The 24,163-nt window shown below is 38.8% G+C and overlaps 1 protein-coding gene across 1 annotated transcript in view; it reads right to left on the bottom strand.

The window, feature by feature from the left end:
* Positions 1–7,132: 7,132 nt before the first annotated feature.
* Fastkd2 (FAST kinase domains 2) overlaps positions 7,133–24,163 on the bottom strand; it is a 31,182-nt gene continuing 14,151 nt past the window's right edge. Inside the window, exons 8-12 of the mRNA XM_008846185.3 lie at positions 12,399–12,562; positions 11,241–11,459; positions 10,122–10,206; positions 8,190–8,304; positions 7,133–7,264 (exon numbers count right to left, since the gene is read on the bottom strand). Coding sequence (XP_008844407.1) covers positions 7,148–7,264; positions 8,190–8,304; positions 10,122–10,206; positions 11,241–11,459; positions 12,399–12,562 — 700 coding nt within the window. The 3' untranslated portion in view covers positions 7,133–7,147. The remainder of the gene's footprint in view (positions 7,265–8,189; positions 8,305–10,121; positions 10,207–11,240; positions 11,460–12,398; positions 12,563–24,163) is intronic.

Genomic DNA, 24,163 nt, shown 5'->3' with positions numbered 1-24,163 from the left:
CAATTGTGGACAAGCTTTTTGATGTGCTTCTGTATGCAGTATTTGGTTGAGAATTGTTAATTTTTCATTAAGAATATGGGCCTATAGTTTTCATTTTTCTTGTGTCTTTACCTGATTTTGGTATTAGAGTGATACTGGCTTCATAGAATGAGTTTGGGAGTTCTCCCTCTATCTTTTTGAATAATTTAAGAAGTATTGGTTGTAGAACTTCTTTGACTGTCTGGTAGAATTCTGCTGTGAATCCATCTAGGCCTGGGCTTTTTTTTAGTTGGGAGGTTTCCATTTCCTTATTTATTATAAGTCTGTTTAAGCTGTTGATCTCTTCTTGGTTTAACTTTGGTGGTTTCCATGAATTTAGAAATTCATCCATTTTAGATTTTCAAATTTAATACTATATAGGTTTTCAAAGTATTTCCTTATAATGTTCTGGATTTCTTTGGTGCCCATTGTGATGTTAACCCTTTCATTGCTGATTTTGTTGATTTGGATTTGCTCTTTCTTTATTTTGGTTAACTGGGTTAAGGGTCTGCCTATCTTGTTTAACTCAAAGAACCAACTCTTGAATTCATTGATTCTTTGTATTGTTTCCTTGTTTCTATTTCATTAATTTCTGCTCTGAATTCTGTTATTTCTTCTTATGTACTAGGTTTGTTCTTGCCTTTCCAAAGTCTTGAGTTGCAGTGTTAAGTCATTTGTATGTGTTTTTTTCTGATTTTTAAATGTAGGCAGTTAAGAGCTATAAACTTTCCTCTTAGGACAGCTTTTAAGGGGTCCCAGAGACTTTGTTGTGTTGTATTTTCATTTTCATTTAGTTCCAGGAAGGGAAGAGGGAAGGATATACATGAAACCATGGGCGTAAAGGGTAAGAAGGAGCTCAAGAGAGGGGGTGATAATAGGAGACAGGTATTATCAAGGGGAAAATAGGGGTACTTTAATTCAGGAGGGAGAAGGGAGGTTAGGCAGGGAGAGAAGAGACAAATACAGTTTAGGTGGTGTAAAATACCACAGGGAAATGCATTAACTCAAAAACCACCTGAAAAATACACACAAAATATCTGAACATGTGTGCATGTGTATACCTGAAGACTCTATCACAAAACAGTGTCAGGCAGGAGAAACTCCCTTCAAGTTCTCGGTCAGGGTGTTCCAAGAGACTCCCAAAATGACACAGGCTATTGCCACAGACCTTGATTACTTCCCAGAACTTGAAGGTAAGACCCTATTGCTGAAGACGGGACATACTTCAGACACAGGACTTGGAGCAATGGAGCTGGAACTGATCTGGAAGTTTCCTCCCTGAAGAATAGCTTCTAGAAGATACTATGCAAGCTGCTAAGGGAGAAAAATCAATCAATGGTCCAACCCCAGCTTTAAAGCCTAATAACCAAAAAATAATGACTGGCACAACAAACTACAGTGGTACAGTAGTGGCAGTTTATCTTGGGGGTAACCAACAGCTATGTATTTGGATGTAAAATCCTCTCAGTAAGAGGGAACTCATGTACAACACTGTAAACACTGCCAAATATACATGGCTGGAGAGGTTATAGAGCCTAGAGAAAACCCTACTTCTGTTATATCCCTGGACAAATGAAATCTCTTATTGTATGCTAGATATGGGTCCTTCTTTTTACAGACAAGTATACCATTCACTACTTATCAAGAAAGCTTGTTTTTGTAACAGATGGAGACTATTAACAGAGAGTTCCACAGCTGATCACACACAGAGAATAAGCCCTAAGTGACACATATACAAGGGAAAATCTACACCTAAGGCTCATGGAACATAGCAGAACAGGGGGTAGAGAGAATACTATTTCTCAATTCTCACCAGCAAAGCTTTCTCATGCAACAGAATACTATGCACAAAAGGCCACAACTGGCCATGGTGCAGAGAATAAGAGACTGTAGAGTGTGACCCTGGATAGGACTCTTATATTAAACTTAACACACTTAAGTCTCAGAGACCATTGCTGAAGAGGGGGCCTGAAGGTTGTAAGAGCCAGAGTTGGTTCACGATCATAAGGAAACAGAATCTTCCAGGCACCTGGGAATTTGCTCATACAACCTTACTGCAATGGTGTCAACATGCACAAGACCCATGCAAACTCAATCAGACAAAAGCCTAGCACAGAACTAGGGAAATGGGAAGCAGGTCCCAACCTTAGCAGAAGAACTATTGGCAGCTGATTACTGCTGGATGAGAGCTGATCTTTTTTGAGAGAGACTCTAGATAGGCTGACTAGGCTCCAGTGGATGAACTTGAACTGAGGCACATCTGGGTACACAAACATGACTTGATAGGCCTTAACATATATGACAGAATGCATGAAATCCTGTGGGGAGGGGTATGTGGAATGTGGATGGGGGGTGGGGTATAAAGATGATTAAGATGTTTTTTATGAAATGCACAAAAAATCAATTAAAATATACATTGAAAAAAATTATTAATAATACAAAAAGGGAAAAAGCATTCATTGGCAGGGAATCTGTAAAATATAGACTGGCTTCTGGGCACAGGCATATTTTTAAAAATGGGTCACAAGTATGTCAATATATCTAACTTCTCAGCCTTAGGGTAGCCAAAAAGCTGGGTAGCCAAACCACTCTTGGTAGTAACCTCTTAACCTACAGCTACCTAGATCTAACAGGATGGGGTGTGATGGTCCATATGAATATGAGAAGCACAGGGCCCTTACACTGTGCTGTGCTGTCACATGAAGCCAAGCCTAACACCTGAGCAGCTGCACAAGCAGCCAGCTGCTGAGTGAGCCCCTGGCCATCACAGACAAGGGATCCTCCAGCAGCCAGGTAATTTCTGCAAAGTGCAGTTTGAGGAATACCAGTTTCTTATAGATACACTGCAGTAGATGCCTCAAATCTCTTATGGATACTTCTATTTGCTTAGAAATTGTCATAAATTAGATCCTAATTGGAAATACTTGCTTTTTAAAAATCGAAGTGCATTTGTTTCATCTGTACCACTACATATAAAAATAACAATAGTACATTTTTTCCAATATAAAAAGAAGAGCCATCAGGCTATGAATGTAATTTTCAGCTTTGAATGGTGTCTAAAATGCCCTAAACTATTTCCTCAGGGACCTTTTTTAAAAAATGTGTTTGAGTGTATTGCCTGCATGTATGTAAGTGAACCTGTGTTGCACAATGCGCACAGAGGTCAGATGAGGATGTAGAATTTCCCTGGAACTGGAGTTACAGAAGGTTGTTAGCTGCCAGTGGATGCTGGGAATCAAGCCCAGGTCCTCTGCAAGAGCAGCCAGTGCTCTTAACCACTGAGCATCCTCTCCATCCCCTCCCTCCTCAGGTACTTTTATAAATGAAGTTTCATGTCAATGGTAAGTGCCAAGAATTTGAAGAATGTATTGAAGTGTCTTGTGTAAGAATTGCATACGGCCATTTCATACCTCATAATTTTGCAAGAGCAGCCAGTGCTCTTAACCACTGAGCATCCTCTCCATCCCCTCCCTCCTCAGGTACTTTTATAAATGAAGTTTCATGTCAATGGTAAGTGCCAAGAATTTGAAGAATGTATTGAAGTGTCTTGTGTAAGAATTGCATACGGCCATTTCATACTTCATAATTTTATGCAGAAAGAAAAGAAAAGCCTTTCATTAAGGGTTCTTTATATAAACTTACTTGGAAATGTCACAAAAGCAGTATCTAGTAACTTCTCTGACACTTTGGGCTTTATTTCTACCTACCCTCAAATAGTCACTTCAAGTACTCTGCAACTAGAGCTATGGAAACACCATCATTCTCAATGTGGTCTCCAAGAGATGGGAATGGCAAAGACAGAGGACCCTTTCAGAAGTCATGTATATATATGTGTTTGGTCATTACACATTCCTCAGCACTGTAATTCTTAAACAAAAATAAAACACTGCTCATTTCAAAGGTAAAGAGTATAGTTACTGGAATGTACCTGTCCACTACTAGGCTGAAACTGCTCATAATCAGCTCAGTTCTACATCTGTGATAAGGAATGCTAGTAAAAGAGGAATGCTTTCCACCTGCATGTATGCCAGTGAGCTCAAACTTAAAATTCCTACTCCAAATAGTGGGGATAGATAAGTCTCCATAAACTTGACAAATCCTTTGAGTATGCTTCATAACTAGCCACTGAAAAAACTGATAACACACTTAAACATTTAAAATATGAACCTTAGTTTCCTTAATAACAGAATATTTTTATCTCATTTAGAGGCTTATAAAGGTTAAATCACTTGGCCAATACACAAGCTGAATAATGTCAAGGCTGAAGCCAGAAGCCAGACCTCCAGGGGCAGGTTCTGCAGAGCAGCAGGAGTGAATCAGCATGAAAATCAAAGTGTGACTGAGACTTGGAAAAAGTAAAACTCCCAGAGCCTTAACTTCCTCATCTATAAAATGAGGAGGGTCTACTCAGTCATCTCTAATTTCCTTTCAGCCAGACACACTGTCAAAGGCTGAAAGCTGTTGTCATGTTGCTGCAGTTTCAACTGGGCAGCTGAGGGAATCTGAGATCAAAAAAAATGTTTTTGAGAAATTCATAGAACAGTACTGTCTTTGCATCACTTCCACCCCCACTCCGCCCTCTTCAATTCCACCCATGTTCCTGTGGAACGCCCTCTCAGTTTCTTGTCCTCATCTTTATAACTTATTTATACATACATTTATACACACACACACACATACATGCACACACGCAGTGCAGGGTTCATTTAGTGGTGCTCCTGTGTACATGTGTTCGGGGCTGATCACTTGGGATTAGAGTTCATCCCTGGAAAAAAGTGACTGTCCCTCCCCTGAGGATTCACTGATTGCCTACAGCTCTTCATCTAGAGGGACCCTGTGAAAATTTCCTCCAGCCACACTGGCATGTCAACTGGTGTTGTCATTACACAGATCTTGTTTAGGCAAACATTCACGGAGGTTTCCTAGTTGCAGCTTCCCTAGCATATCTATAATGTATTATCTAGCGGCAGGTATCCTGTTCCTCTGGCTCTTACAATCTTTCTGTCCCCTCTTCTGCAATGATTCCTGAGCCTTAGGTGTATAGGTTGCATTGTAGATGTATCAGACTAGGCACCACACAGTCACTTACTATCTGCATTTTCATCAGTTGTGGAACTTTGTAATAGCCTCCATTTGTTGCAAAACGAAGCTTCTTTGCTGAGTGGAGAGAGCTACACTTGTCTATGAATGTAAGGGTATGTGTTTAGAATATGGTAAATTACATTGGTTTAGGAAAGTGGCAGTAGCAGGTTCTTCTCTGGGGTCTGTGACCTCTCCAACCATGTACTTGACTATGCCTACAGTACCACGCATGGGTTCTCTATCAGGCAGGCCTGAAGTCCAATTAGACAGCTGTCAATTACCTCCATAAACTCATGTCAGCTCACATTCAAACCTTAGCCCTGCCTTCTTACCTGCAGTCTTGACAAATAACTTATCCACATACTAGAGAGGAAGAAATGAAAACCCATAGAGGATCCTAAGAACAGTATGCTTTAAAGGGCTTTTTTTGGGTCTTTTTGAGACAGGGTCTCCCTGTAGCCCCAGCTGTCCTGGAACTCACTGTGTAGACCAGGCTGGTCTTGAAGTCACAGAGATCCGCCTGCCTCTGCCTCCCGAGTGCTGGGATTAAAGGTGTGCACCATAAAAGGGCTTTTAAACTAATGAAGGGAGAATATATACAAATACTTAGTCACGCTACATAAATAGTATGATATGTACTATTTGCATGTCTTGGATACTTGGGGGTAGAATAATACCAATTTGCACTGAACACATACTGTAAGTTCTACAAGTCTCCAATGTATCCCAGCGAGACAATGGATAGCAGGCATAGTGAACAAAATATTTGAATGTGAACAAATATCTGAACAAAAGAATGAGCAGATGTAACTTAAAAAATAGTATTTATACCTAATTCACAGTTTAATTATATATTTAATTTAAAAGAGCTAATGAAATGGTGAGCAGTAAGGAGAAAGGAATAACCTCAAAAGTGGCAAAAAGTTAGATAAATGTGAATCACTTCTCATCTGTGTTTCTCCTGTTACAGCCCATGAAGAACCTCTACTTGTGGTGCTTGTTAGGAATGCACATACATCCTCATCTACTTTGTGCATGTGTGTAAGTATATGGAGAAGTGGGGGCAAGTGCCTGTGTGGGCGCATATGGAAGCCAGAGGCTGATGTCAAGATTCTTCAGTCATTTCTCCACCTCATATTTTTGACAGTTTCTCACTGAACCTTGAGTTTGCCATTTCCACTAGGCTGGCTGGCTAGCGCTGCTGCCAGGGTCCATCTGTCTCCCAACTGCCCCATCCCAATCCATTCCCTCAGCACACAGGTTACAGATCCACACAGCAACCTGGTTTTTACATGGATGCTGGAGATCCAAGCTCAGGTCCTTAGATTTGTGCACCAAGGACCTTAACCACTGAACCATTTCCCCAGGCTTTTCATCCACTTATACCATGCTACCTCATTAATTCTTGCACACTCTATTATCTGAGAGACTAACTGGCCACTGTTTGAATGATCTGAGGTACAATCTTTAGTCTCAGAACAGCTTACAGTAAAAGTATAAACATGTATTCTAAACAAAGGACTGCCCATACCAACTTACCTGTGACCTATCACAATGCAACTAAGAAACCAGATTTTAATAGATGAAAACTAATGAGAAAAAGAAAACTGAGAGCTCATGAATTTATCAAATGTCTGGGCAATAAAAGGACAGCTATAGTTGGGAAAATGACTCTACTGGATTTTTTTCAGCATATTCTAAAATGCTAGTGATAATCCTTCCATTCTTTTGTTTATTTAGTTATTTCTGAGACAGCATCTTGCCATGTAGTCCTTCCTAGGTGGCCTTGAACTTGCTATGTAGACCAGGCTGGTCTCAAACTCAGAGATCCACCTGCCTCTGCCTCTTGAGCACTGGGATTAAAGGTGTGTGCCACCACACCCAGCCTCCTTCTTTCACTCTTAAGGTAATCTTTAACAATGAACTGAATACCAGGCTCTGTTTAGAGAGCAGTCAGGCTAATTTCATTGAGAACAGATTTACAGTCTTTATTAAAGTCATTTTAAGAAATGCATGTGTCCAAATATGAGAAGGTTCATTTTTTACTTTAATTTGTGCTTTCCAAATTTATATTAGTAGGATGAGCTTCAACTGAATAGATTTTATTCTTCAATAATGTGACTGCATCCTCCAGCTTTAGTTTCTTCAGCTCCCAGTTATGGACCTTCCCAGAAAAAGAGGAAAATAGTCAGTCTGTGAGAAAATGATAACATATAAAATAAAAGATAGTTCAGAAATCTGAACCCATCAAAGTAGCATCAAGTCAGCTTTCCAAAAGTAAATGTCATGGCAACCAACATTTATATTTTAAGCCTAATAAGGATGTGTGCTAGGGCTGGAAAAGCAGTAACAGTGAAAAACGTAGAGGCTTTCTAAATGGTGCGAAGATTATTTTCTTGGGGCATTTTGGTTTCCAAAATCTTAAATAGCGCATTAGGAAAAAGAGACCATATCAAATCTTAGCAATCCATGCATAAATCACTTTTGGATACTGAAGTACAAAAATGGAAGATCCCAGTGTTTACACTTCATAGAGAGAAGGACCAGGTGTATGTAGATAGAGTCAAATATTATCATAAGGTTCCCATAGAAGAGAGATCTGGAAAGGTTTTTCAAGAAAAGCTGTGGTGCTGAGGTCCAAAGGGAAGCCTGAGAGGAACAAGGAAAATCCATCTTCCAGCTATCCAGGAGACAAGCACACTACAGCAGTCTACATCAGCCCAGAAAATAAAACTATTAACGTCTTTTCTTCCCCTGTTTAAGATAATCTGAAAACTGGAAATGGTTTCATGTGTCTTAAATTCAGTAAGAAGAGGTATTATTTATATTCTTCTTCATGAAAACGGGGATTAAAGCTGACCAGATCACACTGATGAAACTCCCTAGCAAATGATAACACCCAGCTGCGTAGAGGCCAAACCATGGACTAGAAATGTTTCTTTTCAAAGAAAACAATAGCCAAAATACTTATTCCAATGATGCTTATAGTTCCCATGGAGTTCAGTAACCAATTCAACCACAACATTCCAGTAGTTGGGAGAATATACATCATTAATAAAAGAAATATTTCATTTTCATTTCTTACTTACCAAAATTACATGAAAACCCATTGCATTCAAATGTCGCATTTTCACAGCAAACAATCCCCTGGGGTGGCTTGAATTCAAACAATAAACACATTTAGGAACACACAGCACAGCTCCTCTGAAAAGAAAAAGAACGGAATAGTGACAAAGATTTGCGTTTACATTTTCGCTGCATTCTTGCTCTTCAGAGATTTCGGGTTGAACTCTTCACAGATCATGGTTCTCACCATCCCTCAGTCCTTAACTTCTGTTACTTGGCCTCTGCAGATGCCGCAATGTACAGACACTACTTTGTAAACCCAAACCCAGCATAATGTTTACACAATTATCCATCAGCCATCTTTAAGAAAGGTTATGGTTTGAGAAGGAAATATTTCAGATATGAAAACATCCATTGTAAGGGTTCCCGGGTGATGCTGGGGTAGGCCACAGCAAACGGTAATGCGCTCTTCTTGCACTGTTGCACAGAGAGCAACATTTAAAAACCAGAAGGGAGGCCAAAAAAAACCCCTAAAATAAAGGCCACTCAGAATGGAGAGTCTGTAACAAAACAGTGAAAGGGGTGATTTGACTGGCATCTTTCTCTGTATTCTAGAAGTGAGCTCACTGAGAGGGGACAAAAAAAAGAACAAAAGACACTTATGTCCTATTGTCTTCTGGACACTGCCTTTTACAAGAGCAATTCTATACTTTCGAAGAGTGATTTTTCACTTCCCAGTACTTTATGCTAAGAACTACTATATTATTATTTTATATGGGAACAGATTACCTAAAAAAGAAAAATGAGATTTTAAGGGGGTAAGAGAAGGCTTCTCTGGGGGAACCTGGGTAACACAGGTAAAAGGCAGCACTTAAAATGATGACCAACGAATATGCCAGATGGATTCAAAAAGGGAAAAAGCCACAGAACTCTGTATGAATGGACAGGGTTGGGTAGACAAGAGTCCAAATCCCTACAGGTATTTTTTGTACCTCTCCACTGTATTTATTTACATGTCCAGGAGTGTCACAGGGCATCAGTTCTTTGGGGCTAGAGCCCACATCTGATTTCATCTTTGTGTGCCCCACAGGTCTAGCAGAGCTTTTCCACAAAGGCTGACTTAACAGAGGTGCGCGTGCAGTACCTCCATGATCTTATGCTTCTACTCAACAGGCAGGACCCTCTCTGATAGTATGGCACTGTATATAATATGTGATGAAGGAAAAAGACTTGGAATAGCTTCAATATGCTCTGACCCATATGCAGTATCAGTTAATTAAAAAGCCAGTATTTCCTTTTTTCGAAAGGAGTTGGGGGCAGAGTAAAAATATTTATTGGGTATTTTATTTCTATTGATGCCTCGTCTTTATGGTCACTGTTATCTTGTCTGAAGCTTATACTGCACTGATGGTTTCAATTAAACATCATCTTACTGAACTGTTTAGCTTTAAATCCTAGCTAAAAAATTTTTTTAATTTAGTTATTTGTATGTCTGAGTATTTTGCCCATATATATATATATATATATATATATATATATATACACACACACACACACACACATTATGTGTGTGCAATGCCTGTGGAGACCAGAAGAGGGCATCAGATCCCCTGTAACTGGAGTCATAGACAGTTGTTAGCCATCATATGGGTGCTGGAAACTGAACCCGGGTCCTCTGCAAGAGCAGCTAGTGTTCTTAACCACTGGGCCATTTCTCCATCCCCTAAACCCTAATTTTTAAAGAATAGATAAAGATAGTTCAATAACTATCCCAACTCTGTTGCATCCAACCATAAGCACATTTACACCAGGCAGCAGATTCATGCATAAGAAGGTCCCTGGAATGTTAGAAGCTCCATACAAACAAGATATTTTGTTACTGCTATTTAATATGAAGTCTTTCTTAACTAAAACTGAAATTTGGAAAGCTCAGCAAGTAAACACATGTAAGCAACCTTTGCATGTTTGTGGCAGAAGCTTCATTTCCATCAGAAAATGAAAACACTTGGCTCCTGTTAGTGTCCATCCTGATTTCAAAGTCTGAAAGAGAAAAAAGCATTGCTCTTAAAGTATTTCTTAAACACTGCTCAAAGTGATTTTCTGTATTAAAAAATCTAATACCATTAGCATCAGACTGAGGATGGCAATTAGGAAACAAGCTGAGAACACAACTAGGGATTCCATTTATGAGTCACGAGAGTTCTGTGAGGTGAGTACTACTGTAGTTGCCCTTTACAGACAAAGAAACTGGGCTTGGTTCATTTCTAAAGTCACAGTGCTAAGAAACGATAAAGCAAGAATCCAAACCTAGGCAGTCTAGGTCCATGACCACACCGTGCTAATGTGTTGTAGTAAATTCTTTTTTTTTTTTTCCATTTTTTTTAATTGAGCTTTTGTGCATTTCATACAACAGTTCTAAATCAAATTTAGAACCCCTCCCCAATCCATGCCCCCAGATCTCATGTATTCCACCATATATGTTAAGTCCTATTCAGTCAAGCATTTGTACCCAGATGTCCTTCAATGCAAATTTATCCCCTGGAGTCTATCTAGAGATTGTAAGGCATACTCTCCTTCACCAGGTAGTAATCAGTCTCCAACAGTTCCCAATCTAGGACTGGCCCACCCATTTCTCTCACTCCACTCTGAGCCTTTGTCTGACTGAGTTGGCAAGGGTCCTGTGCGGGACGCCACCATTGCTACAAGTCACATGTGCAAGCTTCCAGTCACATGTGAAAGCCTCTCCGTGTCTATGTTCATGAACCTGCTCTGGTTCTTACAATCTTTCCAACCCCTCTTCCACAATGGTTCCTGAGTCATGGGTGGGTGAGGTTTTATACAGGAGTCCTATCCTGGGACACACACTCTGCAGTCTTCTATTCTTTAAAATTTGGCCAGTTGTGGCCTTCTGTGTGCATTCTACTCTGTTGTATAAGGAAGCTTCACTGGTGAGAGTTGAGGGATGCACTAGTTTTCTCTCTACCCCTCATTCCACTATGGCCCATGAGCCTTCAGAACAAAGTGAAAATAAAAAATAAATAAATAAATAAAACCAAATAAAGAGAATCCCATACCAATGTGATAATTATGTGGTAATTGCACATTTTTTGAGAAGCCTCCTTCCCCTCCCAGAATTCTGCTTAGCGCCTTTTCAATCTTTGGGTTTTGGTACAATGGCAATGGTGGTGGCGGCTGGGGCAATGGTATGTGTACAGCCTTGTGATAAGCAGTATTGTCAAGCTCCAGACAAGTATTCAAAACATGAAGTTTATGAACATTCTTCTTTACGTCACCTAAAAAAATGCATGACTCAAATTAATGCCATATTTAAAAATTATATTAATATATATTTCTGATTTCTTAAAATATTTTTTACTTAATGTACATTAATAATGTGTTATATTACATTTGCATCATAGAAAAGATGAACATGGACCACATTCACCTGGATTACTTTCACTTGTTCTCCCTCTCCCTCCCCCTTCCATTTAACTGTCTCTTTTTAACCCCAAGGACTCTTTCAATGTCTCCCTGGTTTTCAATGTCTAGAGTAATAACCTGTACTGATCAATATTTCAAACTTTAAGATGCCACTAGAAGTGACTTGGACTAAACTCATTTTCTAGAAGTGGAATGCCCAAGAAGTTGTGACTAGAATCAGGTCGCCAAGGCTAGTCTCCAACATTTCAAAAATCAGCATATGGTGCTGGCTCATCACAACTCAGTGAGATTTTGTACCATTGTTTATAAAATGAATTATAGCTACTTTATTCTCAAACACATTATCAAATTTTGTATATTTACCCAAATACTGCTTTTCTTCATTTAAAAGTCAATTGACTAATTTGGTTCTAAGAATAAATAAATTCACGAATTTGGGACCTATTTGGTTACTTAATCTAACGGACTCTGTCCTCACTATAGGCCATGAGTGACTAAGTGTTTACAGCTGCAAAAGGTGATGTAATGGTATTAAATAAAGCTAGGAAATATAAACACCTCTGATCGAGGCATGGAGAACAATTTGAATCCTGAATTTGTACAAGTGTGTCCAGCCCAGGTCAAAAGAATGATTCAGCAGTCCTCATTCCTTCCCCTGTAAGTAGATATGCCACTCAAGGAGGCTCTACGGGCTTCCTGTTCATTATCAGCTGTTCTTAGTAATATTTGTTCTGCACATTTTAACTAATACTGCTCTAAAATTCACTCCGAATTTCAAGGTGATACACTACCTGATGTCAGCAGCTCATTGATGACGTTGTTTTTGAGAAGCTGATTAAGAGGGGCCAGGGGAAAATAATTCATTATGCAAAATGAATACAAGGCATTCAATAAGTTTTCAGAAGACATGTGATGAAGACAACCAGTCAGAGCACTAGCCATAGCTTCCAGGAACCTTTGGGGAACAAATGAAAGAGTCAGTTTTCCAAAAGACTTATAAAGTCACCAAAGAGCTAATTTAGTGCCAAGAACTGAGATCTTTAAGGAATGCAAAGAAATGAAAGGAGAAAATCGGGCTTGGAAATAAGCATCCACACAGTTCAGGCCAGCAGGCTCTGTCTCAAGTAAGTGTACAAATCCAGTAATGACTACTACAACATGTCTTACCTAAGCATGTTTTATAGGCTTTCAATCATTTCATTCCTATTAAAGAAAGCTCTATGGGGAATTATTATCATCATTCTCATAAACACAGATGAGTAAACAGGCTCAGAGAAGTTGAGTAACTAGTCCATGTACTAACTACAGTGGGTGAGTAATCTGTGTAGTCAGGAAATAGTATTAGAACCAAAACGGTCAGTTACCAGAGACGTTTACTCATTGCACCTACTATAAGGCCTGGACTACCACTACAATTTTATAAGCAATTAAAATTCCCTAGTTACCAAAACTCTTGTTAAAGAACTACAAGCCTATTCCACCATTCACAGAGATTAGTACACAGAATAACACGGCAGCTAAGTACAGATGAAGAGGAAAGATAATATTCTGGGCTCATCTGCCCAGAATGACACTGCTAATAAGTAACAGACTGATCTTGAGCCCAGGTTAAGTGTGACTCTCAGGGCGTATGTTATCTCTATCATAACACAAGACAAAGTACTATGATTGTATAGAGGGAAGATAGTAGCTTGGGGAGAAGGAGAATTTGAATGGTAGAAGCCATGGGAACAGGAACATCAAGTGAATGGGGCCCTGCAAGAATAGGCTGTCTGTTGATAATGAACAGCTAGTGAGATGAAGGCACAGAGCAGAGACTCTCAGAGCAAGGGCAAATGTGCCTGGAAGGAAGCACAGACTGACAACAAGACTGTGAGGGCAAATGTCTGGCATTCTCACTGGCTAGGGCATCTGGGCCCAAAAGGGAGAGGATATTCTAAGAGGATGGGAAGAACAAATAGATCCTGGAGAAAACAGTACAGCAGCATTATTAAACTGGGAACAGACTGCATCTGGATTATGCAGCCAGAAAGGACGGCATCTGGAGCCTGGGTGAGTACCTCTGTATTCCCACTCACTCCTCACTTGGCACCTTGTGCTTCCACAGCCCCAAATGTGAGCCATTCCTGTACATGTTTTGTTTTACCTCCAGACTTTGAAAGACAAAGTTCCTTGGAATGTTCTTTCCTGCTTCTCTTCCTCTGGTGATCTCCTATCCATCCTTCTTACAATCAGCTCATGCACCATCTCCTCCAAAACTCACTGATTCCATCCACCTTATCCCTTCTTTGAGCCAGGATAACACCAGGCATACCCTCTTATATTCTCATGTATCTTACACACAACTCAGTCGCTTTAGTTTTGTATTTAACTGCCAATTCGTGTGTCCACCTTATCCACCGTGCAGAATACCCTGGTAAGAAGGAATATGTTGTTCATCTTTTTCCTGACTAGCCAATGGCTGGTAAAACAACAACAAATAGACTAAGATGAAGAAGAAATAAGAAGCACATTAGTGCCAAAGGATGAATCAAGGATATATGAGCTCACTTGCAGAACTGGTGACACTTGAAACATTTCTGGGATTTACAGTGACAAAATGCAGTCTCCAGAGGAAAACTTGGAGCTCAGGAGCTCACCAATGAACCAAAGGGGAAGTATGGGATGTTCCATGAACAGTACATAGAGGAAAAGAAACAAAGGACCAAAATGATAGTTTAAATGGGTAAATGTTTCCCAACTTGGGTTCCAAACCTAAGGACGAGGTGCAAATGACACACGCTCTGCTCTGTATGCCACATTAGGAAAGAGATTATTGTTTCGCTGAGAGCCACTCTACACACAATTCCTCTCTTCCAGCAAACTCTTCCCAAATGCTTGGAATTATCCTACTTTCCAAACCTTTGCCACTGCCCAAGATGCCATAATCTTTTCTTTTGTCATAAAGCAATTTGGCACCACCCCTTACTGCTTTCCTCTGAATGAACAAGATGTGTCCTAACTGGACTAAGAAGGAAGGAAACAACTATTTCTTACAGGCCTCAGGTAGCTGCATACTCATGGGCACTCACAACAACCAGCCAACCTTAATTTACCCACCTCATTCCCACTGTCTCTGCTTTTCTACAGGAGCAATGCTGAGGAGGAAACTAAGGATTAGACTGTGTTTCTCTGTGTCCACACTACTGATACTTAGAGCTGGGTAACCCCTTGGCATAGGGAGCTACTATGTGCTTAGTAGGAGGCCAGCAGCGCTCTTGGCACCTAGCCAATAGATGCCAGTAGCACATATCCCTCCTAGTTATCTCCAGACACTGCCAAATGTCTCCTTGAAGACAAAATCACCTCTGTTTAAGAAGCACTAGATTAGATGAACGCAGAGCAGACAAACAAAAGAATACCACTTATAATTCCTCTCCTGTACTAATTCTGCTACTGCTGTTTGATTGAATTTTCCAACCTTTGTTATCCACCCTCTATTTTCAACAAAACAATTTTATTAGACAAAGTTATCTCTTGGACTGCCTATGTTAGCAAAGAAAGTATATTAAGCACTTGTTCTTCTAATCTTACAGAATGCATGGAGTTTTTCTGGAGTTTTAATTACCACTCAGCTTGATAATATTGACCTGGAAAGTGTCACAAGTCTATGAGAGCCAGCCTCATAGGGAAGCAAACAGGGCAGCCAAGGAAGAACGGATTTAAGAATAATTTCACTTTTATTAAATGCCTCTTCTTCGTCAGGCCCTGTATTCTAAATTTAAAATAACAGAAGCCTGGTTCCTGACTCTAAGAGAACTTGCCAAATGAGGAGCAGAGGCAGACTTACTGAGATACAACTGTAGCTATGTGGTCAAGGCTTCACAGAGACTTGTGTGAGAGGCACAGCAAACACGGAGGCTGTGATGGAACCAGTCAGGGAAGGCACAGGAAATGCAGCCTGCTTGCCAAATGAGGAGCAGAGGCAGACTTACTGAGATACAACTGTAGCTATGTGGTCAAGGCTTCACAGAGACTTGTGTGAGAGGCACAGCAAACACGGAGGCTGTGATGGAACCAGTCAGGGAAGGCACAGGAAATGCAGCCTGATAAAGTCTGTCCATTCAGTGGTGAACCCAATGGGCAGCTGATTTTTTTGGAGGGCCAGTACTGCTTTGCTGATTAATGGTCCCCTAAGGGGTGTATATCTGACCCAAACTTAGTCTATTGGGTATTTCTAGAAACTCATCTGAAGGAAAGACTACAGGGCAGAATGCAGCTGAAGTTATTTATTGGCAAAGAGACAGTCTGTGAATCTTTGCTACTTACACCCCTGCCTTTGTTTGTTCCTCCAAGACCACTGTTACCTACAGTCCAATTTCTTCAATCTAACAATCACTTTGTTACAGGTATTGCTTTAAGAGACTAGCATAGGTTAATTTATTTAATCCTCAAAATATCCCAATGCAGCTAGAAATGATTCGCCTCCATTTTAGCAATGAATAAATTCAGGCACAGGTAAGTAGTTTGCCAAAAGTTAAGGACCTAAAAATGGGCAGGGCTGGAATTACACCCAAAAAAGCTGTCTCGAAGGTCTATGATCTTAATCTTCAAAAACCTGCTACTTTATAAGGCATTTCTGGTCTTTAATAAATCCCCAAATGATCTAGAGGAAGAGAAGCAAAGTTAGAAAACAACCTGGCATGCCTGAGGAACTGCTACATGATTATGGGTAAAATAAATGAAATAGAAAATAGGAATCCATATGCACACCCAGAGAAGACATGTCCACAGAAAGCTGACTGACTGGTGAGTATCTTTTCTTGGAAGAGCTAGTTCACAAAAACGAGGAGAGGCAGTGTGTCCTTTACATGTACAGATACCAGTACAAAGTTACAAGGGGGCACAAAGAACTAAGGAAACATGATGCAATCAAAGGAACATTATTTCTAATAATTGATCCCAAAGAAACGGAAATTTAATTGCTCCACAAATACAGGAAATAACTATTCTGCAACCCTTTTCCTTTTCTTCTTAATTCTCCTCGGTATCTGTTCTGTGATGGTTTGTCCTGGCATGGATATATGCAGTAGGGGTGAAACTGGCCCTTCAGACAGCACAATGAAAGTCTGTGATTGAAGGCCTGCTCCATTCCTCTGCACAGAGTGTAAGGGTGATGCCCCAAAGCTGTACATTTACAGACTCACAGAGCTGTGCTGGGTGTAGAAGTCACCACTCTTAATCCTTTGTTCTTAACAGGTCTGAGGCATCTGAACTATACCAGTTCCATCCTTACTTCTTCTGAAGTGAGACAGTTCAGTTCCTTGGTTAAGTCAAGGATAAAGTCCCAGGCCAAGATGACATCTCTTGGTGCTGAGCTGTCAGCGTGAGGGAGGGACTGACGTGAATAGCATAAAATCGTTCTCATTTGTTCCCATGTCTTCTTGGTTTTGCACTTACCTGGAGCACTGCATCTTAACTGGATTCTGGACTCCTCACAGAGACTTTTTGGTTATATATCTTTGTTAAGTTTATGTTTCTATATAGTAAGAGTTGGCCTTGCTATTCTGCTGTTTTGTTGACACCATTCCCCTATGTTTCAGCTTTGACCTTTACTATTCATCTGGTCCTAAGCATGGGCTATGCAGTGAATACAAGGCCAGTCAGAGGTGATACTGACTCAAAAAAAAGAAAAAAAAAGTAATTGCATATAACCTATAAGTACTCTCCTACATACTTTAAATAATATTTAGATTAATTATACTATCTAATACAATGTAAACTTATAACATCAAATACAATGCTGTGTAAATAGGTGATGCTATATAATTTAGAGAATAATGACAAAAAAAGAAGTTTGTAAATGTTCAGCCCAGACACACACACAATAATAAAAGGAGTCTAAGAAAATAGTATAAAAATTTGTATGCCAACAAACTGGATAATCAAGAAGAAATAAATTTCTAGGAATACACAAACTACAAAGACTAAATCATGAAGAAAAGGAAAATCAAAGTAAGCCAATAAATGAATAAGGAGATTGAATTAGTAATCAAAAACCTCCCAACAATGAAAAACTCTAGGACAAGAGCTCTTTACTAGTGAATTCTACAAAATACTTAGAGAATAATTAACACAATCCGTCTCCAAACATGTGAAGAAGAGGGAACATTTCTTAACTCACAAGACCAACATTATTTTCACACTACAGCCAGGCAAACTTGCTATAATTAAACTATGAACAAAACAGTAGCAAATCAAATTCAACAGCACATTAAAAAAGATCATAGACACACCACAAACAAGCACACAAATGTGATAAATCATATTAACAGAAGAAAGGATAAGAATCATAATATCACTATAATACAAAAAGAAAAACATTCAAGAAAATTCACTCTACACCCTTTGTGATAAAAGTTCTCAACACATCAGGTCTAGAAAGCGTACACTTCAATATAATAAAGGCCATATGTGAAAAGCCTATATAGCTGACATCATAGCAAATGGTGAAAAACTCAGAAATAATGCAATGATGCCTCCTCTTACACACTTGTATCTAACACAGTACTAAATCCTACCCAGAGCAAATAAAATAAATAAAAATAAATAAATAAATAAATAAATAAATAGGAAAAGGTAAAGAAAAATGAATAGAATTCAAAGCAGAAAAGAATCATCTGCTTTATGTAAACTCTCTGTGCTAATGAACTGTCCAATCTCATTTACAACATCAAAAAGAATAATTACACAGAAACAACCCAACCAAGGAGGTGAGAGATTTACATACTCAAAACTACAAAACATCGATTAAAGAAATTAAAGATGACATAAAATTAAACATGGAAAGGCATCTTTCATCCATGGGTTGGAAGACATTATTAAAATGTCCATTATCTACAGTGACCTACAGACTCAATGTAACCTCCATCAAAATCCCAACAGCATTTTTTTGGCGGGGAGCGGTTGGTCTTTTTGAGGCAGGGTCTCCCAGTAGTCCCAGCTGGCCTGGATCTCACTATGTAGATCAGGCTGGCCTTGAACTTACAGAGAGATTCACCTGCCTCTGCATCCCAAATGCTGGGATTAAAGGCATGCGCCACCACGCCCGGCCACAATAAAAAAGAAAACTATGATCACAAAATTCATATGGGAACCACAAAATTGCCTGAATTCCCTTAGCAATGTTGGGAAAAAAGAACTATGCAGGACCTACAACATGTTTTTACTTCAAAATTATATAATACAAAGTTATAGTAATTTATAATAAATAATACAGTTCTGGTATAAAAACAAACAAGGGCACCAAGAACACAAAATGAGGAAACAATAATCTCTTCAATAAAAGATGTTAGGAAAACTGGATATTCACATAAAGAATAAAATTAAGACCCTTATCTTATACTTTACCCAAAAATCAACTTAAAATTGATGAAATCCTAAAACTCCTAGACAGAAAGTATATAGGAAAAGCTTTATGGTTTTGGTCTAGGACAATGATTTCTTTGACATAATATAAAAAGTACCATCAGCAAAAGCAGAAATAGTCAAGGGGGTCCACAAGAGTAAACTAGAAATCATCTGCAGAGCAAAGGAAACAGCCAAGAGAACCAAAAGTCAACTTATGAAGGGGAGAAAATATTTGTAAATGACGTATCCAACAGCGGATCAAAATTCTTTTGAAAAGAATTTCAAAAGTTCAACATGAGAAAACAGGGAAAGGACATAACAGCTGCAACTCCAGAACAGACATCAGTGCACAGGTATAAGAAAGCATGCACAACACAACTAATCATCAAGACATTCACACCCAAACCATATGATACTCCCTCACACATGTTAGGGTGCCTAAGAAAAGGTAAGTTGAGAAGGATATCGAGAATTAGACCTCTCTCACTGTTGGGAGAATGGCCACTAAGCAATATGAAGGATCTTCAAAAAACAAAATATAAAATTAAAAAAAGAAGAAATAGGGCTGGAGAGATGGCTCAGCAGTTAAGAGCACTGACTGCTCTTGCAGAGGGCCTGGATTCGATTCCCAGCACCCTCATGATGGCTACGAACCGTCCTTAACTCCAGTTCCAGGGGAATCCAAAGCCCTCTTCTGACCTCCATGGCATTGCATGACATGGGTGCACTCAAATGCATGCAGGCAATACACTCATACACATAAAATTAAAAAAAAAAAAAAAAGAGAAATACCATGTGCTATATACTCTACCAATCCCCACATTAAGGGATATTTCTTTTTGTTTATATTTGTAGTTTTTGAACAAGACTGTCAGTGTGTTGCCCAGGCTGGCCTCAAACTCACAGTAATCCTCCTGTGAATGGATTACAGCACTTCCCAAATGCTGGGATTATAGGCAGGAGCCACCGCAGTCAGTGTTCTAGGGATATTTTGATTTGAAATCAGGATTTCAAAGATACATGCACTCTCATGTTCAATACAAAGTCAACATATGAAACCAATCTAAGTGTCCATCAACAGATGTATGAACAGTATGTAATATATACAACTGGAATATTATTCTTTAAAAAGAGGAAAATCCTTCCATATGGTACGATGTAGATGAACCTGGATGACATTAGGTTAAGTAAATACACTAGTCAAGATGAACAAATACTACATAATCTCACTTATATTAGTTATCTTAAAAAATTCAAACTCATCCCCTACCCGATCTCTCCTCCTGGCGTGGGAACTGGCCCATTTCTTCTCTTGGCACCCCAGACCTCTGGACTGCCCTCTTGGCCCAGACTCCCCACTGCTTCCTGATCCTTTGCACCAGACCAACCCAATACCTTGGTCTGGTCCCCAGGAGCCTGCAAAGCCTGTTCCCTCCCCAACCTTGCCTTTATATACCTGAGACCTGCCTTCATCCCTGGCTGTCTACCCCCACCCTGGATTCCTGAGATCAGCCTCCTTCCCTGACTGCCCGAGAGTCCTGAATCCCACCTCTACCTAGCAACCCTCCCAAACTGTACTGTGCCTGCTGACTAGAAGGATTCAGATCTTAGGAGAAAGCCTGAGAGCATCTGATCCTCATCCGACTTGGGCCACTGTGGGAACTCTTGAGCAGCAGGATGCAAGCCTTCTGGCCCCTCCAATATAAAATCAAAAGAAAGAACCTGAAGCCTAGAACAACCAGCTTTTCATGACCAACAAGTAAACCGCAAAGGCACATAAAGTTAACAGAAAGAACCAGACCTAAACTCAACAAAGAAAGACTTGAGTCTCACATAAGAATCAGAAACTACAAAAGAAATCCACATGTCAAAGTCACAGCAAAAAAATAATAACATGAAAAACCCAAATAATATATCCCCACCAAGTACCAACAGTCCTGTAGAGGAGTACAATGAGAACTCCCTAGAGATAACACAGGACATGGAACTCAAAAGAAGAATTATAAACATGATAGAATTCAGTGAATTTAAAGAACACAAAAACAAACAAATCAAAGAACTAAAAGAAGATATGGATAAACTTCTGAATAAATTCAGAAAAGAGAAATATTGAAGAACACTCAGACTGAAATGAAGAATGAAGTGAAACATTCAATAAGCCAACTAGAAACAGTAGGGGAAAGCCTCACCAATAGGATGAATGAAATGGAAAACAGAGTATCAAGTCTGGAAGATAAACGAATGAATTAGACCAAGCAAACAAAGATTATGAAAAATTTAAGAAAAGAATGGACTATACAGGAATTGTGTGACACCATAAAAAGACCAAACTTACACATCATAGACAAAGAAGAATCTCAGGATGATGGTATGGACCAGATCTTCAACAGGATTATAGAAGGAAATTTCCAAAAATTAAAGAAAGACATGTCCATACAAATAAAATAAGCACATAGAACACCAAATAGACAGGACCAGAAAAGAAACTCTCCATGGCACATCATAGTAAAAACACTAAACGTACAGAACAAAGAGAGAATACTGAAAGCTGCAAAAGTAAAACAAGTAACATTGTGTCTTTCTCAGTTTCTTAAATAATACCAATATACAGAAATGCAGACTTAAAATTATTTATTACACATATCTGAAAGAGTTAAATTTGACTTAACTTACTTTAGATAACAACCTCACTGATTACTTTACCCAGCCAAAATGTCTATTATAGTTGAAGGGGAAAGAAAAATCTTCCATGATATAAATAGGCTGAAAGAATTCATGTCCACAAAACCAGCCCTTCAGAGAATTCTTGAAGCAATACAAAGAGCTGAAGAAAGGAACGACTATACCCAAGGGATAACAGAAAGAAACTTAGTGAAGGTATAACTGTGGAAACACAGTTACATCAAGAATGTGAATAGAAATCAAAGCATATCTTTCATTAATAACTTAAAATATCAATGGACTAAACTCCCCAGTCAACAGACACAGACTACTTGAATGGATTAAAAACAAAACCCATCTCTTTGTTGTCTGCAAGAAACCCATCTCAGTTTCAAAGACAGGCACTACCTTAAGGTGAAAGAATGAAAAAAAATATTCCAAGCAAATGGTACTAAGAAAAAAGCAGGAGTTGCAATTCTAATATCTGACAAAATAGTCTTCAAACTAAAACTAATCAGAAGAGATAAAGAAGGCCACTTCATTCTAATCAAAGGAACAATTGACCAAGAAGATATTACAATTATGAACATATATTACCAAACTCTGGTGCACCCAACTTCATAAAAACACTACTCTGGGACTTTAAGACCCAGATTAAAGGCAATTCGTTAATAGTAGGGGACTTTAATACCCCACTGTCTCCATTAGATAGGTCAAGAGGACAGAGAATTAACAGAGAGACATCTGAATTAAACAATATCATACTGCAAATGAACGTAACAGACATCTACCGAATATTCCACCAAAGCAACAAAGAATTTACTTTCTATTCAGCACCCCATGGAACTTTCTCCAAAATAGACCACATACGAGGGCACAAAACAAGTCTTAACAAATGCAAAAAGATTGAAATATTTCTATGCATTCTATCAGAGCACAATGCAATAAACCTTAAAATCAACAATGGAAGAAGCCCTAGTAACTACACGGATACATGGAGATTAAACAACACACTCCTGAACGATGAATGGGTCAAAGGAGAAATTAAGAAAGAAATAAAAGTATTCCTGGAACTAAATGAGAAGGACAATACAAGACAATAAAAAAAAAAAAAAAACCCTGGGACACATTGAAAGCAGTCCTTAGACAGAAGTTTAGCTTTAAGTGCCTACATTAAAAAATCAGAAAGAACACAAACAAATGACAACACTGCAACTCAAAACACTTGAAAAGCAACAACAAATGAAACCCAAACCCAGTAGACAAGAAGAAATAACAAAAATCAGAGCAGAAATTAATGAAATAGAAACAAAGAAAACAATTCAAAGAATCTACAAATCCAAAAGCAGGTTTTTTGAAAAGATAGCAAGACTGATAGACCCTTAGCCCAGTTAACCAAAACAAAGAAAGAGCATCTCCAAATCAACAAAATCAGAGATGAAAGGAGAAATATCACAACAGATACTAAAAAGATATGGAACATTATAAGGGAATGCTTTAAAAACCTACACGCTATCAAATTTGAAAACCTAAAAGAAATGGACAGGTATCTAAAAGCATTGGAATCACTGAAACTAAACCAAGAAGAGATCAACAGTTTAAACAGACCCATAATACATAAGAAATATAAAACCGCCCAACTAAACCAAGAAAACCAGATGGATTTACAGCAGAATTCTATCAGACATTTAAAGAAGATCTGCATCCAATACTACTAAATTTATTCAAAAAGATAGAAATGGAGGGAGAACTTGCAAATTCTTTCTATGAAGCCAGCATCACTCTAATACCAAAGCCAGGTAAAGATACAACCAATAAAGACAACTATAGACCCATATCCTTAATGAACATATATACAAAAATTCTCAACAAAATACTTACAAACTGTATACAGAGACACATCAAAAAGATCATCTACCATGATCAAGTCGGCTTTATTCCAGAGATGCAGGGATGGTTCAATATATGTAAGTCAATGAACATCATAACTCATATAAATGGACCAAAGACAAGAACCACATGGTCATCTCAACAGATGCAGAGAAGGCCTTTGACAAAATTCAACATGCATTTATGTTCAAAGTCCAAGAGGGAACTGGGCTGGAGGGAACATACCTCAACATAATTAAAGCCATATACAACAAACCCACAGCGAACATCTTTCTAAATGGAGGAAAAACCAGAAGCATTCCCATTAAAATCAGGAACCAGACAAGGCTGTCCACTATCTCCACTCCTTTTTAACATAGTGCTTGAAACTCTTGCAAGAACATTAAGAGACAGAAATTAAAGGAGCAATAATTGGAAAAGAAAAGACCAAATAATCCCTTTCTGCAGACTATTATGTCTAAGAGACACCAAAAATTCCACCAGAAAACTCCTAGAAATGATTAACACTTTAAGTGGCAAGTTACAAAATTAATCTATAAAAGTCTGTAGCCTTCCTATATATCAATATCAAGCAATCAGAAAAAGAGTACATTGAAACCTTCCCTCTGACAATAGT

The sequence above is a fragment of the Nannospalax galili genome, unplaced genomic scaffold (genome assembly GCF_000622305.1).
Source record: "Nannospalax galili isolate Female #2095 unplaced genomic scaffold, S.galili_v1.0 scaffold281, whole genome shotgun sequence".
In the NCBI taxonomy this organism is placed as follows: domain Eukaryota; kingdom Metazoa; phylum Chordata; class Mammalia; order Rodentia; family Spalacidae; genus Nannospalax; species Nannospalax galili.
This window is presented reverse-complemented; position numbering and strand designations above follow the sequence as displayed.